Source organism: Meleagris gallopavo, chromosome 2 (assembly GCF_000146605.3).
Source record: "Meleagris gallopavo isolate NT-WF06-2002-E0010 breed Aviagen turkey brand Nicholas breeding stock chromosome 2, Turkey_5.1, whole genome shotgun sequence".
Classification (NCBI taxonomy): domain Eukaryota; kingdom Metazoa; phylum Chordata; class Aves; order Galliformes; family Phasianidae; genus Meleagris; species Meleagris gallopavo.
In genome coordinates this window covers 25,457,150-25,478,605 of record NC_015012.2, presented here as the reverse complement: position 1 = coordinate 25,478,605, position 21,456 = coordinate 25,457,150, and the positions used below count along the sequence as shown (strand labels likewise).

General features: G+C 35.7%; 1 protein-coding gene across 1 annotated transcript in view; it reads right to left on the bottom strand.

Moving 5' to 3' along the window:
• PRKCE (protein kinase C epsilon) overlaps positions 1–21,456 on the bottom strand; it is a 278,127-nt gene that overhangs the window by 48,465 nt on the left and 208,206 nt on the right. Inside the window, exon 11 of the mRNA XM_003203888.4 lies at positions 2,716–2,870. Within this exon, the coding sequence (XP_003203936.2) occupies positions 2,716–2,870 (155 nt within the window). The remainder of the gene's footprint in view (positions 1–2,715; positions 2,871–21,456) is intronic.

Here is a 21,456-nt window from a genome sequence, read left to right as displayed (position 1 = left end):
TTTTTTCTCTTCCCTTGTTTGCCAGTTAATGGAAGTTTAGGAGATGTGGTAGAATGACTTGATCCCAATGCATTTTTATATTGTAATAAGTGAGGCAAAAAGATTCCCAATAATCAGTCAAAAACTGGACATAATCATGTCCAGGTATAAAAGCCTGTCCAAAGCAGAATACTACTACATGAACATTCTTAATGTTCTTCTTGCTGCTTTTTACAGTCGCTACTTTCATTCTACAATACATGCTATTTCTCTTCTTTTGCCTCTTCTGACATTACACGCAATATAATATGCCACATTCAATTTTTTTTTCTTTTTTTTTCTGTAGCATGCCATAGACATGTCAGCATAGTTTCAGAATCAGAAGTTGAGAGAATCTTATAAAGTTTAAATCATAAAGCACTGTTTCATCATAATGACATTTTTCTGGGGATCAAAGTATTTTGAATCTAACAAAAAGTCACAGAGAGAACACATACACACCAAGTGACTCAATGCAGCCAGAACCCAAATGGTGGGAGAAAAGAGAATAAGAGGAGTGAAAAGAGGATGTAGTTAAAGGATGGGAGGCGGGAAGGAATAATAAATTCATATAAAGACATTAGAAGGTAATTTTACCAATTTGAATTTTGTTTCTTGCTGTTTCAAAGAAATCACTGGCACTGCACTGACTACAGATTACGAAGTGTCTAAATTCCAGCTTTCAGAAAGAGAAAATAAGCTCAAGTCTTTTCATGGGAAAAAAAAAAAAATCCTCAAAATTCTTCACTTTTTAAAGCATCCAACTTGTCTGATCCCTTCTAGTGGATACTTAGAAAATTTTGAAATTTCCACATTCTGTTATCTAAATGTACAAATATATAGCTTTGAAAATAAATGCAGAGAAGGAGCAAGAAATATTCTACAGGCAGGAAAGGAAAAAATGTAATGGTTATTCAACACTTGAAAGTAAATGTATGTCAAGCAGTAGAGAATAAACTCCAACCCATTACACAATCATCATACCAGTATTAATAAAAGATCGCAGTATCACAGAACTATACAGAATGAGAGGAACCTCTGCAGATCATTTAGTCCAACCTGCTGCTAAAGCAAGTTCCTTACAGCAGGTTTCACAGGAAAGAATCAAGATGGGTTTTGAATATCTACAGTAGAGAAGATTCCACAGTCCTTCTGGGCAGCTTCTTTCACTGCTCTGTCACTCTCCAAGTAAAGACATTTTTCATTATGTTTGTATGGAACACTGTATGCTCTGTCTGTGTCCACTGCCTCTTGTCCTATTGCTAGGCAACCCTTAAAAAAGACCAGCTCCATACACATGACTCCTGTCCTTTTGATATTTATTATAACTGTTTATGAGACTCCCTCTCAACTTTTTCTTCTCTAGGCTGAATAGCCTCAGAGCTCAGCATTTCCTCATATGGGAGATGCTCCAGGTCCCTCAACACCTTGAGTCCCTCTGCTGGGCTCTCTCTACAAATTTCTCATCTTTCTTGAACTGAGGAGCCCAGAACTGAGGGGGAAGATGAAGAGCTAGTGTAAGTTTTCTAAAGAAGACTAAATTTTGACTGAAGGTCTGTTTTCACAGTAATTCCCATTTTCTTTACAAGATTCAATCTCCTGATGTTTTTGAAGGAGATTCTTTTTCTAGGAAGTTATATCCCAGTTGGTAAGAAAGCCAATGGCTTCTTACTGAAGTTGCTGTGTAGTCCTGGTTATCAAACATTTATAATTCACTTTTAATTTCTAATACTTTTGAAAGCAGCATTAACATGAATCCAGGGATGTGACAAATTCCATGTCCACATCATGATGCTTCTGCTTAAGAAATGTCAGAATGTCTGTCCTATCTCAAATAAAAAATGATCACCCAGAAGAGGGTGAGAATATAAAAATTGTTTGAATTTATTTACTAGGTAGGGCAGACTTCTGTCACAAAACCTGTAAACCACCCTGTTTGTGAAAGCCTGAATTTCTCATGAGCACTGACAATCTGCTGACAGCAAACAAAATGAAAGAAATGGATAAAATGTCAAGATAAAGGACTTATCAGCTGCATTGACAACAGGTTTAAATTTTTCAAAGCGATTCCTTATTTTTAATAGTAAAATACCTATATCTAAATACATTCTTCATAACACAACAAAACCACGCTTATTTTTGTGTACACATATGCTCAAGATTTGAGATTTGTGAGGGCGGGGGTTCAAATGGATGTGGGTTACTGGCAAGCAAATCAAAATAGTCTGCAGAGAGCCACTTCCTGCTGGTGACTAAGGCTTCACCCAAACAGTCAAGAGGAAGGGGCATACGTAAAGCATTGCAGACTACTATCCCGATTGTATCAGAGTGAAGACAACTAGGACAAACAAACTCAGGAAGTGGCAGGGAGTTAGAAAACGAGAGGAAATCTATGGCACAGAGAGGAAAGTAAAGAGATTACACTGATCTGCAGAAAGGTCACCTCTGGTTCACAACGTGCCAAGCTTTTTCAAAAACGCTTTATTTGTACTATAACACAAAACTGGCACACACAGCTGGCGACTGCTGCAGAGGCTATTCAAATGTTAACATTCTCAATGATAAACAGCCAAAAAAGTTCTATGTAAGCAAATTGGAACAAACAACTAATCTAAATCTGGTTGCTAAGAGACAGAGGATTTTGGCCAAAACCAGCCCCAAGCCTCAAGAATACTTTATTTTTGATCAAAAAAGTACCTGTAGATGACGCCATGTTGGTGAAGAAACATGAGTGCTGATGTGACCTCTGCTGCATAAAAGCGGGATCGAGGTTCGTCAAATTTGCGTGAACGCTGGATTTGAAACATTAGGTCTCCTCCATTTACATATTCCATGACGAAAAAGAGGCGGTCCTGAAATTAATTAAACAGTGCTATTTAGCTAATTTCTTTTAGTCACACAAAGGACTGCTCTAAGCTGTACTTGAGGCAACTGCAGCATTTGCGTCAAGAAATGAAAGAAACAAAAGCTATGATTCTGAAAAAGCTAACAACCAAAGCCTTCAAACCTAAAGAAAAGGAGACAAGATCTCAAAGTGAAATGACAAAAATTGAATAGAATCAAAATGTATTAATAAGCAATATGCACACACACACCCCTCCATGCATCAACGTATAAGTAAGGAATTACTAAGCAATATCAAGTAATAACACAGACCCTTAAATGCTGCTGCTTGTTTTTTAATTTAGCCATAACAATAAAGAGAGAAAGTCAATTTCATCATCAACTGAAGAGCTTCAGAGGAAGTTTCAGGGTCCTTATTTCTTCTCTTATCAGCTAGCTACTTTGTCTACAAAATATCTTTCTCAAGTTACATAAAAATGAAATAGAATGGTTAAGCTATGGAAATCAGTGCTGCCAATCCCAAACACACTCATATAACTTTTTAAATTGCCTCACATTCTCATAAGGCACTGAAATATAACTACACCATTACAATATATATTGAGTTCTTTTTATTTACTTCTGATCCTTATCACTTCAGAGTTGAAGGTTTCAAGTCTTACTCCATGGAAAACCAGAAATGAACTTAATTTGTGAACAGCAGCTGAGATTTTCAGATAACCACCACATCTTGTCATGTTTCAGAAAATGAAAAAATCCAGAATTCAAGTATTCAGCAAAACAGAAATGAGAAGAGTAGTAAATTAAACAATAACAACAACAACAACAAAAACAACAAAAAACACCCCAACAACCTCAACATCTTAAAACATTTAGGATCTACAATGACAATGTAGATGGAGACATAAGTAATGACACATATCCACTTGGTATAATTTAAGTCCTACATTTTAGCTGTTTCTTACTGATTTGCACAGTTTACCCTAATCTGTGCTAACGGCCTTAAATTCTCAGCTCTTTGCACATTCACCCTGGGTTTGCAAGTCTACTACCAGATTATTTATTTTTGTACTGTTAGCTACCTACATCTGTATGTGCAAGAATTTAGAGGTGGAAGTGACTCTCACGTGACATGAGAACAGGTCCAAGCATATAAAGCTCTGCATTAGCTCATGGGAAACAAACATTTCATCCTCTGGTCACACAGTACACTGGTTTTCAAACATGGGACCAGGTAACAGAGCCCCTCTCCAACTTCCAGTTAACACTGCAGTTTAACTCTGGCTCGTAGAGTCTGCCTGAAGCAAAAGAGAGGATGCAGCATTGCTTTGGACAAGTAAAAAACCAACAAGATGGAACTTAATTAGCTTCCTACCAGTGAATCCATTCCTGCAGATTACACAGTTTATAGATACGAGCCTAGAAATTCATAAATGTTTTCTGTTTGCCTTTAATCATCTACTCTAGGGCTCAAATTCAAAGCATAGCACTTAAAATATGCCTAATCTTAAATACACACATTAATCCTGCTCATTAAGTGCGTTAATACCATATCTATCTATCAGGGTTGTTTCCTGGAGGAGACTAGATATGTTGGGCTTACATTTTGCCACTTACAGAAAGAGGATGCAGAAAAAAACTTGTGCCTTTCCACCCATATCTTGGAGATACAAAACTTTCAAGATCACGATGCAGATCACTTAACCTTTTCGGAGGGTTTAAAAACCACCATTTTTGCTTTCTTTCTGAAAAAAATACGGGTGCCTGTGTAGTGCCTCCGATTTCCTTCTGGAACCCAATTGAGAATTACAATTTTGCTTTTAAAAGAAATCTGATAGCTCTCAGATGGCCTTATGATTTCAGAAGCTAGTGGTTAAGGATAAGACAATACGCAGTCAGCTTTGCAATAGAGAAGTAAAAACTTTGATGATACTGGTGTTGTCACGTAATAAAAGAAGATAGAACATCTCTAAGCAGAAGATACAGATACTGTCCTTCATTAGGCTCCTCATCACCACACTAGAGGCAGAACACCTCTGGTGAGTACTCCTGGTAGGAGTATCGCTTTGCAACATGTTGCAATGCATGATATCTTACATGGAAAGATACAGTGCAGTGTTAGTGCACAGGAACTATTTGGACTGAAGGCTGGGGAGAGTCTAATATTTGGCTGAAACTTGCTGAAACCGAACACTCTTATGTTGCTATTTTAAACTTTCCAAAATAGGTTGCCAGTGATGCACAAAAGTAATGGCTGGCATAGAGAACTTTTTAGATCAGGGCCACTTCCTAAAAGATCAGAATACATATTTAATCATTTTTATATTGGATGCTTCCATTTTTGAGCCAAACAGAACCAATGTGTTTTTGTTTTGTTTTGTTTGTTTGTTTTCAATATCCACGAAACATCTAACTAAATTCTAAATATCATCTGGATTGTTTAGTGCAATATCGTGTCATCAGCTGGTCTGAGCAAAATATTTAGCAGCAGTTCCATTACCAGAGCTGGACTGTGCAATTCTCCTCTTCCTTATTGTTATTATGACGCACATCTCACTCTCATGTGAAGGGATATTTCCGTGAAATTCTCAGCTTAGTTAACCATCTCTTCAAAAGTATACCAACTAAAACTTCAATTTATAAATCTATGATTGAAATCGCTCTTCTGTCATATTTTTCTGCTACTCATTTCTATTTCAAATTATTTTCCTAGCTTCTCTGAGTGTACATTTCAGCTTCCTAATCAGAATTCATCAGGAAATATGAACACTTCAAAAATTCTTTTCTCTGTACTGTATCTAGGAAAAAGTTTGATTTTTAGAGAAGAGAAATACTAATTCTCAAGCACAAAAAAAGCATGCACAACAAACATGTTGTGTACAGCAGGCTGGAGTTTTAACATTAGAAGACAGTATTTTTTTGGATGAAATATAACCAGTCCCCATAAAATCTACTGTTCTAAATCTACTCTCTGTTCTGCTTCATTTTTTTTTCTTTCTTTCTTTTTGTTCTTTTTCACTTTTTGTTGGTCAGGACAACGAAATGATCTGTTAGGACTCAAATATACATGGAAAGAGGATGCAAGAGAGGACAACATCTTATGAACATCAGCTGAGATTGGCAAGTCCGTTTATTTTTTCCATCATTCTCACATCAACTAAAACAGAAACACAATTTTAATTCTTGCTAGGTAAACTTTTTTCCTTATCTTTCATCAGAAGTTAATGATCAATATACAGTTTCTTATCACTCCAAATAAATGCTTTCTACCAGACCCAATAAAACCATTTTGAGTTCCACAAGGACAGGATTCCATCCTCAAATAGTAGTTATGAAGTAACTGAATTAAGTTTTATTCTAAATATTCCATGCATCATGCTACAAGTATCACCAGGATATAATCAAGTATTTAAGTGCGAGAAGATAGAGTGAACGCCCTGAAGAATTATGCATTATTGAAGAACAACATAGTGTTTACTTAGTTAAAAATGAGATATAAGTTATGATTTTATTATTGATTCTGTTCCAAAAGAAAATTGAATGGATTTGGACTGCATTATTTTTGGACTACGTTTCCATAGTATCTGAGAAGTGTGTTTTGGTGAACAAAATAGATGTAAAGTAGTCCTGGGAAATATTTCATTACATAAACTGAAATAAAAGGAAAGATCAGAAATAAAGATGTTGCAGATTAATATTCTCTTGGCATCTATAAAGCAAAAAATGATGCAAAGTAAGTCTATAGGCTTTCTGAAGAAATTAGATTCTTTTGGAGGGTTTATTTTAGCTCTTAATCATACCTGCTTTTCATTGTGTTTTTGAAAAGGTATAGTTGAATGAGAATATTTAAAGTAATAAGTGGAAAGAAAAACAGAGCAGAGAGCATGGAAAAGAGATTTTAAAAGTGGATATGAAGCAAACAGGCTAGAAATCAAGACAAAAAAAGAAGTCAACTTTACTTTGTATTTTCATAGTATTTTCTGACTTGTTTTAACCACTATACTTTAATGCATGACTGCCAGCCTTAACATCTCTATTATCCCATACTCTCCTCTTGACTTTCCTAATTACAATAGTCTTCTGGATGCTTTGTGTTTTCCTAACTGGACTCCAAAAGAGACTCCACTAGCTTTTTGTCACTTTCTCACTGGGTGAGAAAGCCCAGTTTTCACTTAACTCGGGGGGTTGGGGGGGGTATGATTTAATCTTCTCTCTCTTTTTTTTACTCTTGTATTTGTACCTAAATTTTGGTTCTAATCCTCTTTGTCGTTCAAAGAAGCCTTTCTTTTAGCTCTACAGAAAACTCTTCTAACACTTTACCCTTTATTCTGATTACTATCCATTACTTTCCCTCTTCAAAACTGCTTTCTCTAATTTTTAGTTGTATATATTTTGTTAATATCACTGCATATATTAAGTCATCCTCCCTCTGTTGACACTTTACATTTACTTGGCTTTAAGTTTTAAATGTTCCATTTGATAGAGCTTCTATATTTTATTTATTCTGGAATAACGTGTAAGTTTTTAATTGGAAAAAGTGGGGTGATTTCCAGAAACATCAATAATAATAAACTCTCAGGTCATAACAAACTTGATTCAGTTCCTTTCTGTGGAGGTGTGATTAATGACTAAGGTCTTCCTACTACCAAGACCAAATAATCTTGCCAATCAGTTTTGATTTCACAGATGACACTGCACAGTGTATTATTTGTTTACCATTGTTTAGGAACTGACTTCTACGTAAACCCTCCATGAAAGTCTAGACGTGGAATGACTTTGATGTAGTGTTTACATTAATTATTGTGTAGCCCTTTAAAGATATCTTTCAGTTGTTATCCATTAACCTGTCTGATCTTTGTTTGTTTGCCAATTAAAATCTCCTTCACATTAGATTGGAGCTTAAAGACAATGCATGGATAGACAGAAGGCCAAATACAATTACCACTCACAATCTGAAGAATATAAACACTTTTTTTTTTCCTTTCAAACAACTCTTATCAACTGGGGGACCCAATATGCAGTTCAGCAGAGACTCATTGTTGAAATATCACAATTTTTTTTCTTTTAATCTGCCTCTCAGTTTCAAATAGGAAATGTATGTCCATGCTACAAGCCTGAAAACAAATCTTTTCACTGTTTTTTGTTTTTCAGTTAAACCCTTGTAACATTTAAAACATCAAACATGCACATCTTAAGTAACATTTGCTGTTGATACGTCTACTCAAAATACTAATTTTTCTATCATTTATATTTCTCATACAATTGAAAATGAATAAATTCTTCCTGATTTTCTTTAGATTCCTAAACTAAGTTCTTTGTGTGAATACACTATTTTCCGCTCAGTTTCAGAAAGCTGAATTAGGTTTCTCCAGAGGCTACTGGAATTATCATGGAAAGTAATACGTATATTAAATACAGGTAAATATAAATACAAAATAGTTCATATTCTAGTACTGTTACATAATAGGACGTGTTCTGCTAGTAAACTTGTTACCAAAACAAAAGTCAAAGATATAACTTCTATTGCACAAGAAATCAAATAAATATGTCACAGCCTTGGAATGCTTTGTCAGACGATATTTTATCCGTATCATCCATGTATAGAATTCTTTTCCAACTAGTACAAAACTGTGATTACTTAACTCTATTTAAACAGGATGCTCAGTTTGTTTAAAATTACCTAAAACTGCAGCAACTGTTCCACCCCTCAGAACTTGAATAAACATTTCCTTCTTCTGATGGAAATTACACAGGCACATTGTACACAAAACTAAAAGAAAATCTTCAGACCTGAGCAGAAGAGTAACCAGAATAGTAGACTCATCTTCCACATTCACAGCATCAGGAGGGACAAATATAAAAACAAGAAAAATTCTTTCCCATTAATTTAATTCCCCCTTGAAATTTAGAGTAACAATTCTTAACAAGATACTGTGATACATGATCTGTCTCTGACTTCAGTGTTTATTCTCATATAATAACTAACTGTGATATTTATCTTGTTTTGTAGCAACAATTTCATGGAGCTCCAAATAAGCTGGTGACAATTTCTGTGAATCCTGGATTTTGTGGAATAAGTGCCTGTTCATAGGAACTGATATCTTACACTTCCCAAGAACTACAAATATGTGATTTGCATTTTCCAGTTAAACAAAGTTTTTTTATTACTTTTTTTTTTTTGCCAACTAGAAACTTCACATGAAGTTTTCTCTTAAGTTGGTGAATACTGTTACAGCTAGGGCCTTTGCTCAGTTTCACCCAGCTTTCCTCAGCATTCAAGTGAACTTTTTTTTGTTATTGTTCTTGAAAGTAAAGATGCCCTCAAAGTCAAAACATAAACTGGAGACCATACAAAGAAGTCTTGCAAGGCCATCTATCTTATCTACAGATAACAGGCAGGCTGCACCTAGGCCAAGGGGAACTATAACCTTCTTAGTGCTGCAAGTCTGTCTCTTGGGGCTGTGGGCCACTGGTATAACTGCAAAGGTGAACTGGATTTTACTTGTCCCACAAAGACTTAAGAACAGAAACCACAAGTCTCAGTTAGTCTGATCTTCTGGAAGGAAAGTGGTTTTGTCTGCACTGCATAGCAGTGGGGTCTCCTGCCATGCCAGAAATGTTCTGTTCCCTTCTCCCCTCCCTGATGGGGGGATATCAGCAGCAGAAGCCAGCAGTGGGTGGCATTCCTTGAACCTCTTCTGCCTCATAGGAGAGAAAAACACACACCTAGAAATTGAATCAATTCTTGACATTACTCCAACTAGCTCTTAAAATCACCACAGATAACGATTCCTCAACCTCCGCTGTCATTCTATTGTAGCACTTGAGAGAATACCACTTCAAACTGTTTTCATTGCTGCAATTTATTTGCATTGCTTCTTGCACTTAGTCAAAATATCAATTCCTAGCTGCACTGCAAGTAACATATTGCCTTCAGAAAAGCTGTTCAATGCGCTCCATATTTGTTTCTCATGTAAAGAATTGATTATTTTTACAGATCTTACAAACCAATCACAAAACATCTCTGTTTGTAGAGACCTCAGAGCCAGAGGTTCTCAAAATCTTTACACTGCATTACTATAAAAACTTGCATTGTAGCATTTACTGAACTATAATATGAGTCACTGGAAAAGAGTCTTTAAGCAAATTGTTTGCTTGAGATCTCTAATGGAAATAAAGCAGGCCTGGTATGTTGCTCTTGTCATGGAAGATTTATGTTGCCTCCCTGTGGAATACCAATTCCTAGAAGAGAATGCAAGTTTTAGCATGTTTTTCATGCTCCTTACAAATCCCATAGCACTATTTAAAAAAGAAAGCATAGCTAATCTATATACATTAAGATAAATCATCTGGATGAGGTGCTGAGGAACTACTACGTACTGGCAGTAGGTCACAGAACTACAAGTTAGATTCAGAACAGGAAAATTTAGCTAGGACATCATGGCACCACCTAGTATCTTTAAAAAAAATATTAAGGGATGATTAAGTTTTACCTGGACACCCACTCAAGAATGAAGTATTGTTCAATGATTTTTCCAAAGACAGATCAAATAATACTTTAAAATTGTCCAAAATGAAGGAAAGTGTGGCTATCCAAAATATCCAAAATATGTAAATAGAGAGAAAAGAGCACAATTTTATAAAAGTTTAGTTGATTATTTCAGTTACTCGAACAATTTAACTCTGCACTACTTTGGCCAGCAAGATCCATTGACTTCAATATCTCTTTTGAAATGTACAGATCCTCATCTTTACAGGTTTTCAAGTATAATAAGATATAGATACGAATAAGAACAATACGCTTGGAACTATCATGTATAGCAGAATAATTGAGGATGGTTATATCCTTCACACATAGCATTTTCCTGTGTAAACCACAAATCCCTTATGTTTCCTACTTTTTTTCCACATAATTATTCAGATTACTATCTTGACTGAATTCACTATATATTTCATTACATAGTGTATCAGACTCATACTACGACTAATTAAAAAAATACAGTTCAAATTAATATTGTTATTAAAATGGTAAAGTTTAGACTATTTCAATGTAGCACAAAAACATTGGGTGGATGGTTGTTAGCCTGCTCCCCATATAACTTTCATTTTACTCCATGGGAATATGATGTAAAATTCTGGCTCAACTTGGAATTTCCTAAACAGACTAAAAGATCATACTGTGATTCTTAAACACAATCGTGGATTTAAACATCTTCATTTTTATAGTTATTTTTCACTTCACAAAATAATTACAATTTTTTGTTTCCCCACATTTCTGTATACATGTGTTCTATGACACATGTAATATAATATTTAATGTTCTGACACATTTTAATGGTCAGATGGGTCTTAGATAAGGATTAAATGTGGATTTTGTTAGCCAGAGGCTTGCAATGAAGGTGCATGGTCATTTTCATTTCATCAGTTCAGTCTCCTACCTTCCACCTTTAGAAATGAACTGAAACAAAAGACTTCCATCTTTGGGAAAATCTTTAACCTCAAATTATTCTGGAGAGAGATGTGTTCTTTACTTAATGGACTGTTCTGGGAATTGATGCAAATCTTTCAGTCTCTCCCTGTGCTGAAGTGTTGGGAACCATGAACTCCATGGTGAGCTCAGGGAAAGGTCAACCTCTACCTGCTCCCAAATGCCCAGGCACACCCTGTGATGAGAACAGGGTCCCCAGAATTGTGCCAGCTGGTGCAGGATGCTTTTTGTGCTCTTTCTCTGAAACAACTGGAGAAACACAACTGGAATCCTCGGCAGAAAAGGTATGTTTTGTGGTTCTAGTCACTTCAAAAGCGGTATCAAGTAGGAAAAGCTTCTCAGGCCATTTCACTAATACCTTCATTTGAAAACTGATAAGCTGTGAAAAGAGCCTTTTATGAAATTCTTTGATCTCACTGTTTTTCTGTGTTGTTTGGAAAGAAGAATAGTTCTGGTAAGATAATTTTAAAGACCTCTCAGCTATTGGCGTGATGCACACTGTGGAAAATTTTATCAAGCCTGCAAAATGTCATTTTGCAGAAATTGTTACAATGTACAGGCAACTATTAATATTCCTTTCTTCTGATTCTTATAGGAAAAAAATATAAATTCTGTCTTGCAATTAGAACTGACTATATAGCTTTTGAAGGCACTTAAGAATTTCTAAGAACAACTTTCAACCAGTTGATATTTTACTGGGGAGCTTGGACAGAGGTGCCGCTTGTATTTTCTCAGCCCCTGGTCCTGTCTTGACATTATATTTTCTCTTTTCCTATGGTACCTGGTCATCTATTTCACATCTTTGAGTGCATGGGGAAATTCATCCGATGCTATGCAACTAACAGAAAACTCCCTGCAGAATGTGGCCAATTGGCCTATCAGCAGTGATATCACATGGAAAAGGAACTTAGCTAAGGAAGATAATGAAAATAATGGGATAAAATACTCATCTGATAATAAAGTATTCATTATCTCTTAAAAAATAAAAAAAGAAGAAGAGAATTAGATGAGAAGGCAAGTCTTTATATCACAGATATAAAGACTTTTTGTTTCTAGGGTTTTGGACAACTAACTGAAAACTTAGCAAATCAAGTCCTAAAACAAAGCCAGATAAGTTTCTGGAGTGTGTGAAATTGCTGAATACAAAACACTATGCATCTGCAGGTGGTAATCTTAACATTATTTTGCTATGTGTAGCATGATTGTTTTGGTTGTAATAATAAGAACCTGAAAAACATGCAAAGGGATGCTCTTATGGGAACATTAATTATAAATGACTTACTGATGACTTCAAGCAAGATGCTAGTCAGCCAGAAGCAAGCTAGTGACTCTTACAGGACATTTTGTGAGATTAAGTGATAAGAAACTGGCTCATTTGTACTTTAGAAAGTTTGCAGTGGGGGAGGAAAGTGAATCCTGTACTCTATTCAAAAGAAGTAGATGAATGAAGTCTTTGGCTACATAAACATATTCACCACAGAAACAGCCCTTCTCTATGATGTGAAGCTTTTCAGTAATGTTCCCACGTACTTAAAAAAAAAAGGTCAGCCAGTGACAACAGTTGGTTCTAGTCTGACAACACAGCAAGAAATTTCTACTGCACTGTGATCATCCAGATGGAAAATTTATGAGTTACTGTTGTATCAGTTCACAAACTGTGCCCTGGGTGCCAGAAATAACTTATATTCTGCAGTTTACTTGAACATGATGTCCTGAATAGTAAAAAAAAAAATTGCATTTGTACTAACAAAACCTTGCTGAAGATTTCAGGTTCCTTAAAATGACACATTAACATGAGTAACTGTGTCTTTAATCACATAAAAGAAAAAATGTGTAGTATTATTTTGTAGTCTTTACAGAGGAGGCTTTCATTTTGGGAACTCAGCTGATCGTGAACAAAATAAATATAACAGCAAAATTAGATGTGTTTTAGCTCTGAAGTAAGTTAAGAAACATTTTATTCAGATATATCTAATTGAGCTTTTCTTTTAGGACCCTTCTTTCCTTCTTTTCATGTACCATTAATTCATTTTACTCTGATTATGACGGGCACAATAACATTTTGGTCCTCAGGTCTTCATATTCAAGTTCATTCTTTCAGATTGTACATATACAAATAAATATGTTGAGCTCAAATGCATACTATTGTTAGTTGTAAAGTACCATAACAAGAACAAATGACGGACTCTAGTATTTGCCAAGGGGTGGAATTAGGATGGGCAGAGAGAAACTGTGAGACAACTACTCAAAAGAATGCTTAGAAAAATGCCTGCAGAACATCTGCTGCTCAACCTGAGTGCAGTGCAGACTTTACTGAGGGCTGGTGCATTGTTGTTGCTGGAACCTCAGAAATGGCCTCATGTTGCTGAGCTGCAGGGAGTGCTCACATCAGGAGCCCAACCTATCACCCACAGGGCACACTTCATTGAACTGACCACAGCAAACAACGAAGAGACACTCATCTACACTTTAGGAAGTATATCCTTAATTCATAAGGACCAATACAAAATTATCACTGAATAATTATCACTATTTAGAAAGAGAGAGGCTGAAAGACCTTTTGGTAACCTCAAGCACGGTGCAAGGCCAAACTCAAAGCTGTATCCTCTCCTTATTTCATCTTTTATATACCTAAACTGACCTACGTAACAGTTAATAATAATTTAATTAGATGTTGATATTATGTAAGAATCCAGAGAATTTCTAAAGATTTTTCAGTGTTTTTCCTGAAACATTTATACAGAAACACAACATCTTCAGAATTCCCTTATCATCCTGAAGATGGAGGTCAGCATGAATGGCAGCTTACAGGCAGAATGTCAACTCCGGGTAAATGTTCTTAACAAATCCCTGTGGAGCCTCTGTTGCTAAGCAGATCTGTTCTGCTACAGAGCAGCTGCCAGAGAGGGAAACTTAACCTTCACATGCTCTCTCATGTTTCTTGTGCACACCACTATTACACCTACAAACTCAATGTTTCATGCTTTGCTTTGCTCTCATGCAGTAAGAAAACTCAAAATAAAACAACAAAAGGGAGAATGAAATTACAATAATGTAACTAAAGAGTAAAAAAAAACTTAACATTTTAACATAGTTAATCTAAATTCAAATAAATATGTCCATTTTGAAATATCTAAAGTAAGCACATACTCTCCCACACAGCAAATGCTAGGAGAGCAACATACAAAGCTATTGCTAAAGAAGGTGGGGACCCTGAAGTATTGCATCAGTACAGGACTTTCTCCCGAGCTGAACTAAGTCATCACATGCTGCACTGAATATAACATTTAATCCCTTTCAGTGCTGAACTCACTCTAAGACCCAGTAACATCCTAGTAGGCTTTAAAAAAGGACCAATAAGTTTCCCCTGAAATAAGGAGTGGACATACATCACGATATACAGTTAGGACACTACCAGCAACCACTGACCTCTGACTTGGGCAAACTTTTGTGCAGTCAGACGTGCACCCACTGCCTGGAGTCACATCCAAATAAAGTCTTCAACTTATGTACAAGCACTGGACAGATTCAGTGCTTGTATCTGCAGATAACTACACATTTTGAATATATATATATACACATATTTTATAAATGCCTAAATTGAGACAATTTTGTCTGCTATCCACTCAATGAAATTCTATCTTTCTGAGTGGGAAAGTGTTTTGATACACAACAAACACAGACTTCAACTTATCTACTGTGTCTATATTCTTTTTAAATTATCTAGAAATCTGTTTCTTTGATTTGTCCTTTAACTGGTTAAAGGTTAAAATCTTTAAAGATCATGGTATTTATTGCAACATCAAAGATGATTACAGAATAGCCTGGCAGTTTACTTCTCAGGAGAATGACCATAAAAAAGAAAGATGTGTGCACCAGGAATTTGCAGAATGTGTTTCACTAAAAGATAAACTGAAAAAAGGAATGTATGTGCATGGATACAGTAAAGTTCCTATTTTGACAATTAAAGAGGCAATACTTTCTTCTGTGTATAGACTTTTCTGGAAAACAGATGACAGAATGAATTCTGGTCAGAAAGGATTAATTTCAGGTTACATGGAAAATATAACGCAATTCAAAGCACAAGAGAAAGAAAATGAGCAAAGCAAAAGAGAAAGAAAGGTAGAAATATTCAGTTTACATTAAATTCTTGGCATTGCTACAGTCACAAAACTTCTGATCACGTGAGACATTACAAGCAGATACTGTAACTGAACAAAATGAATTAACCTCAGAAGGAAAGACCTGGACATCATTTAGGATCTTTGGTAAATGTTCCTTGTTCAAAAATTTCAGTAAATCTTTGAATTAAAATCCCATTAAAACAACTTTTTATGTAGTAAAACATCAACTCAAATTCACACCAACTCCTACTTTTAATAATAATCATGCAGGACTCCTACAGTTGGAATTCCACTGCCCAATAGCCTGCAGCTTCTCTCTTACCCAGAATTAGGACAAATATTTTCTTTCTAAGGGAAAATATCTGAAACCATACCTAAGCGATGCTGATCTTGGAACTCAGAGTTAAAGCTTTGCAGAAGGAACGCATTTGGTTTGTTTTTGACAGTTCTTCAAATCACTGTCAGCATTTAAAAAAAAAAAAGACAACAAAATATTGAGTAGCATTTGGAAGGATAAAGACTGGTAAAAAGACTGAGCATTCTGCTGCTATGTAAAATTTCTGTGTTGTCACATCTTGAGTATTGCGTGCTCCTATGTCCTCTGTGACTCAAAAAAGATGCAGTAGAAGTAAACAGAGTACAGAGAAGGGTATCTGAAATGATTATAGGGATGAAACAGCTGCCATACATTGGCAAGTGATAAAAAATTTGTGGTCTGAGGAAGGATACAGGTAAGAACAATATAATTGCAAAACTGGTGGATAAACTATATCCACCTATATACAAAATCCTTCAATACTAGAACTTAGAAACTTACTGAAAAACAGGTAGAAAAACAGGTTAAAAAAAACCAAAAAAACATAAATAGAAACAACATAAACCAAACAAACTTCACACAGTGATTTACCAACTTCAGGAATTCACTGTTGTAGCTATGGAAGCAGATTGTATCAGCTACTTCAAGGAGGCAGAAAAATTCATGGAGGCTCAGTAAGAATGTAATGAAAAGCATAAGGTAGAGAAGCCCATTTTAAAATCCGTCTACAATTTTAGATATTGGTGTCTCTAGAAAATGGTACCTACATGCTCTCTCTAAAGCATCTTTTATTTCATTGTGTCAGCAGCAACATGACACAGTAGATAAACCACTATCTGGCCTGGGAGGGCAGATCTTAATTTCACATACTACAAAAAGATCTTTCATTGTTTATATATATACAGATATATACATTCTATATAAAGATATACACAAAATAGATTTTTAAAAATTTCTTTATCGTAGTGAAAGTGGCAACATATATAAGTAATAATTTCATTATCACAGTCATCCTTTAAAAAAACAGTGAAGGATGTGACATAGCCATTTTAAGGATGAAGTCTGAAACTATAAATGCAGCAGTTTGAAAGAAGACTGAAATATAAAATACAAAGGTCATCTTTTAGAAAAGAAACTGAAATTTTTTCATTTACGACACATTAAACAACATGTCTTATAGACTTTCAAATGTCAACTTCTTTTTTACGCACAGATCCGTATAGCATAGTGGAACATTATGGTTGCGCTTGATAATCCTTCCAAGAGAATACTTGAAACTGGAAGTGATAAAGACTAATACTATGAAGTAATTTCAAAGCAGTACATAACCACTTTTGCTTAAAAATCTTTTTCAAAACATACACCATTTGTCTTGTGACATGGGAACACTCTGTTTCAGCACATAGGAAAAATTTAAACTCAAAGAACCTTAAAAGCCATTAAAAAAAGAAATGTTTCCATTCTCTCATCAGGTGGGCTCTTTTGCATTTTAACTTCAAAGAAAATCAAAACATGTTTTCTATGCCAATAGAGAGCAGGAATAAAACTAAGAGAGTAGAGTGGAATAAAATTAGTATAGTTCTAAGTAGAACTATATCAGCTGCTGTTCAGGAAATAGATCACAAACATAATGCTGGAATAAGAAAGAAACAAAACTAGCTTTCTGCCTCCCATTTCTCTTTTCACACTTATTAACCTGCTGCTGTGTAATGAACATGCTAGAAATAGACCTTAGATCACTTTAAGGATGATATTAGTTTGCTAACTTCAATGCACTTTCTGGTCAAAGCATTCAGATCAAGTTCTCATGCAGTCACCCTGTAAGTAAGCAGACAAACTGCATTCAATGATGTTAATTTTCTGCAGGCACGTGCAACAGTTTGTATGTTGCACTACTGTTGAAATTCCACAAAATACAAAGAGATTTGAAGAGGGTAGCAGAAGAAAAGATCCTCAGTCTTGAAAGTTCAACTGTAAGACACCTTCTGTAACAAAGTTGTCATAAGAATGAGAAAGGATCCTCCAGGATCCTTCAGGCAGGAAATCCTTCAGCTGGCTATCATTTAAAGCATAATTTTCGTGTACTACCCAGCTAGCATTCTGCCACCACGAGAGACACACTTCTCTTGTGGAACCATTTCCCCTTACAGCTGCCTTTTGCTTTCAAAATCAGTGCAGCATCAGGGAGAACTTCCACTTCAGTACAACTTGCAGGTTGTGCTCATTAAAATATAGCGATATAGCAAGACAGTTTGGTTTAAATGATCTTGGTCCTCCATTTTTATTAAACTATCAACCAGCTCAGTAAGCCTGACCACTGTTTTACAAGGTGAGGCTTAAAAGTTACCCCTTTTAGATTATTTAAACGTAGCCTTGTTTTATTGAATAAATATTTAACATCCTGGGCAGTGAATTGGTTGCTTCCAAATGTTTTTTACACCACTATTTGCTGGACATTTGCCATACTGAGCTTGGTTTATGGAGGGAAAAGGCACTTATCATTCGGAAAATAGCAGCCATAGAAGTGTCCTGAATTGCACTGTGTTCTCTGCAGCTTGCATAGTGTACAGAGCTGCTTTATTTATGTCTTACCAGAGTAGAAAACATGCAAGGTTAAGTAAATTGAGGTCACAAGATGTAGGAAGGTTCTACAAATCCAACATAGTATTAAGATCTTAGCAAGCTTCCAGAAACACGACCTCATATTAAAAAAATATCCTATTTGGTGGTACATGCGGACTAAACTCACTTAAATCAATGGACCTGTGCCTACTTAGACCAGATATAAAGGTGATGCACAAGGGCTGCTCCAAACTGAATGCTTCCTATTTTATTATGTTGGTCCACAAGGTCAGAGGAAGACGTTGGTGATATGGCAGTAGAAGTTAAAGCTTCCCATTGATCTTCCATTACATTTTGTTCCTGTTTGAAAGATGGCAGCATAGGGGCAGTCTGACTAAATGGTATCTGAAATGGAAGTGTGTATGAAGCAATAGTGTATCATTGAATTCCTCCATGAGGAAAAGATGGCACCCATCGACGTTCATTGACACTTGGTGAATGTTTATGCAGACCAAACAGGGAACGTTATCACAGTGAACCTTTGGGTGGTATATGTTTCTGCAGCGGCGACAGTGACAGTGGGTCACCTCCACTGGTGCAGATTTTCACGAGTACGGCATGCAGGTTCATGTTCATCTCTGGTGAAAATGCCCAGGAAATGCTAGTGACCATATTGAAAACTAGTTTTTTGTAACTGAGAATTTGCTCTAATAGTGTTCTTGTGCTCCTTGCATCTGCTGTATTTTCCATGGTAATAAACAATGAGAGGCATTACTTTCTGAGTGCCCTATGTACTTTTAATGTACATTTAACTCTCGTCAACATTAACGAAGTAAACCACAGTAATACTGACAAGAAAATGTCTAGACTATGTCCACTCCATCATATCTCATTTTTAACCTCTCTTAAACTTCACAAAGTTCTAAAAGACTTTCACTCTTACTAAATTCAGAAGAGGAAGAAAACCTTTGCTCCAGATACATTTCTAAAAAATCATAAAAACTAAATTACATGAAACCTAATAAGCTCAGAAATGGTAATCAGGTAATAACCATTCTGGGGACACAGAAGTTCTTTTTGACAGAGATTCTTCTCATTAATCATGCAGTTTTGAAAACACATAATGCTGGAGATATAAAGTGAAACACTACATCAACATTATATAAAATATCCAGCAAACGAGGTGATAAAAGATCTGAAAAAAGACCTTAATTTTATCTTTCAGGTCAGGTGAATCTGAATAGATGCAATGAAGTGACAAACTAGGAGGTGATAACAATGCTTAAATTCTTCCATTAATCACAGAACACAAATGTTATTGAAATTACTCTGATAAAGCAATTTATCATAGGTTTCAGACACATCAGTGTAGATTTCACTTTACTTAAGATTTACAACCGCTTTCACAAATACAATGCAACAAATAATATATCTGAAAATACTTAAAGACAAGCACAGTCTGAAACTAGGGTCAGAACAAAAGTGCTAAGCTCAATTTCTCAGTACTGTGAATGCATGAATGCAAGAAAAAGTATGCAAAATACTCAAAAAAGCCAAACATTCAAATACCAAGACATTAATAGTGACATCTGAAGATAAAAATTATTTTTATAGAATATCAAGTAGTAAGACTGAAAAAATAATAATATGGTCTGGCACAATTTCATTCCATCCAGCTTAAAGACTGCTAACAGAGAAGTCTAGTTTCAGAGTACTGTTAACCTCCACTCCCTTCTTGGATAGAGTTTATTTCCAATTTTAGCACTACAGGTAGTGAGAATCAATCTAGGTTCAGATGTCTATTACAGAAACATAGCTGTTGGAGATGATGCACTCCCTTCATGCCTAAAGTCTCCTGCTGTAAAATGGCCATATCAGCTTCTGCTGCTCCCACAGGGAACTCTTTTTTCTTTGTTTGTTTGCTGAAGCATTCAGGCAATCTGATAGGTAAAAGAACTATAAAAATATTCACTAGGAAATTAATTAGCATAAGGTCTACACCTAATGCATATGTAGGACATCACTCTGACCTTCACAGATATAGAAAAAGACAACAACTTTACAGCTGTACTACTGCAATGGGATAAAAGTCTATACCAACATGGACTAAAGGAGGCATCACACTGAATGCTCAGAAGGCTATATGACACAGGAAATCTCAGAACATTAATGAATATTACTAAAGGCATAAAAGCATTCTTTTTTAACCACTTCCATCTGGACTTAAGTATGGGTGAATCACCTGGTTAACATTTTGAGGAGCTATCATGAAAATTCTTGTATTAAAAATTCTGTCCAAGTACAAGATTTTATACAGTAGGGCAATAGTAAAATTACTTTTAAAACTATAATCTTCCTAAAAGATCTCAATGACTTCCCACAGAGCCAGAATTTCACCTTGCTCTACACTTTTGGACAGGAAAATTCTTCCAGCGGAAGGGAAGCAGTCTTGGTATAGCTGGCTAACATTAAGTCAACTTTAGAAACTGTTGTCTAAGTAACTTCGTAAAAGATTGTTTATGCCCTTGCAGGCACGCCTCTCAGTGTCTAGGGACATATTACATTGGGAGTGCTGATGGAGCAGGGACATTTTTAACCTTGGGAGGGATAAGATATGGAGCTTAACAATGAGTAGATTTCTTTTAAGCAGCAGCTGATTTCTTGAACTTCACTTGATTGAGGAAGTAGCATCCAGCTGGGCTATTGCTCTAACAAAGGCCTTGAATAGCACAAAAAAGAGGTTGAGCAGAAAAGGCAGGAAGAAAAAATTCTGACTTCTTATATAAGATACTTTGTATTCCATCACACTTTCTCAAACCTATTTATTTCTGGAATTCTCTCTGCTAAAGTTGTTGCTACAGAAAAACTTGGGCTTGAGCAATTTCAAAAATTTGGAACAAACTGTTTCTAAGAAATAAAAAAGCAACTAAAAGTCATGATGTTGCTTCATAGGAGAGGAATAGTTAGCAGGAACACTGGAACACTATTGTGATAAGTGCCATGTAAGGAGATACGCTCAGAAAAGATGCCCCCCCTTCTGCCCAAGGATTCTTGGATATCTCAGCAACATCTATTTTAGGCCTATCAGAAATAGGAGTAGGGGA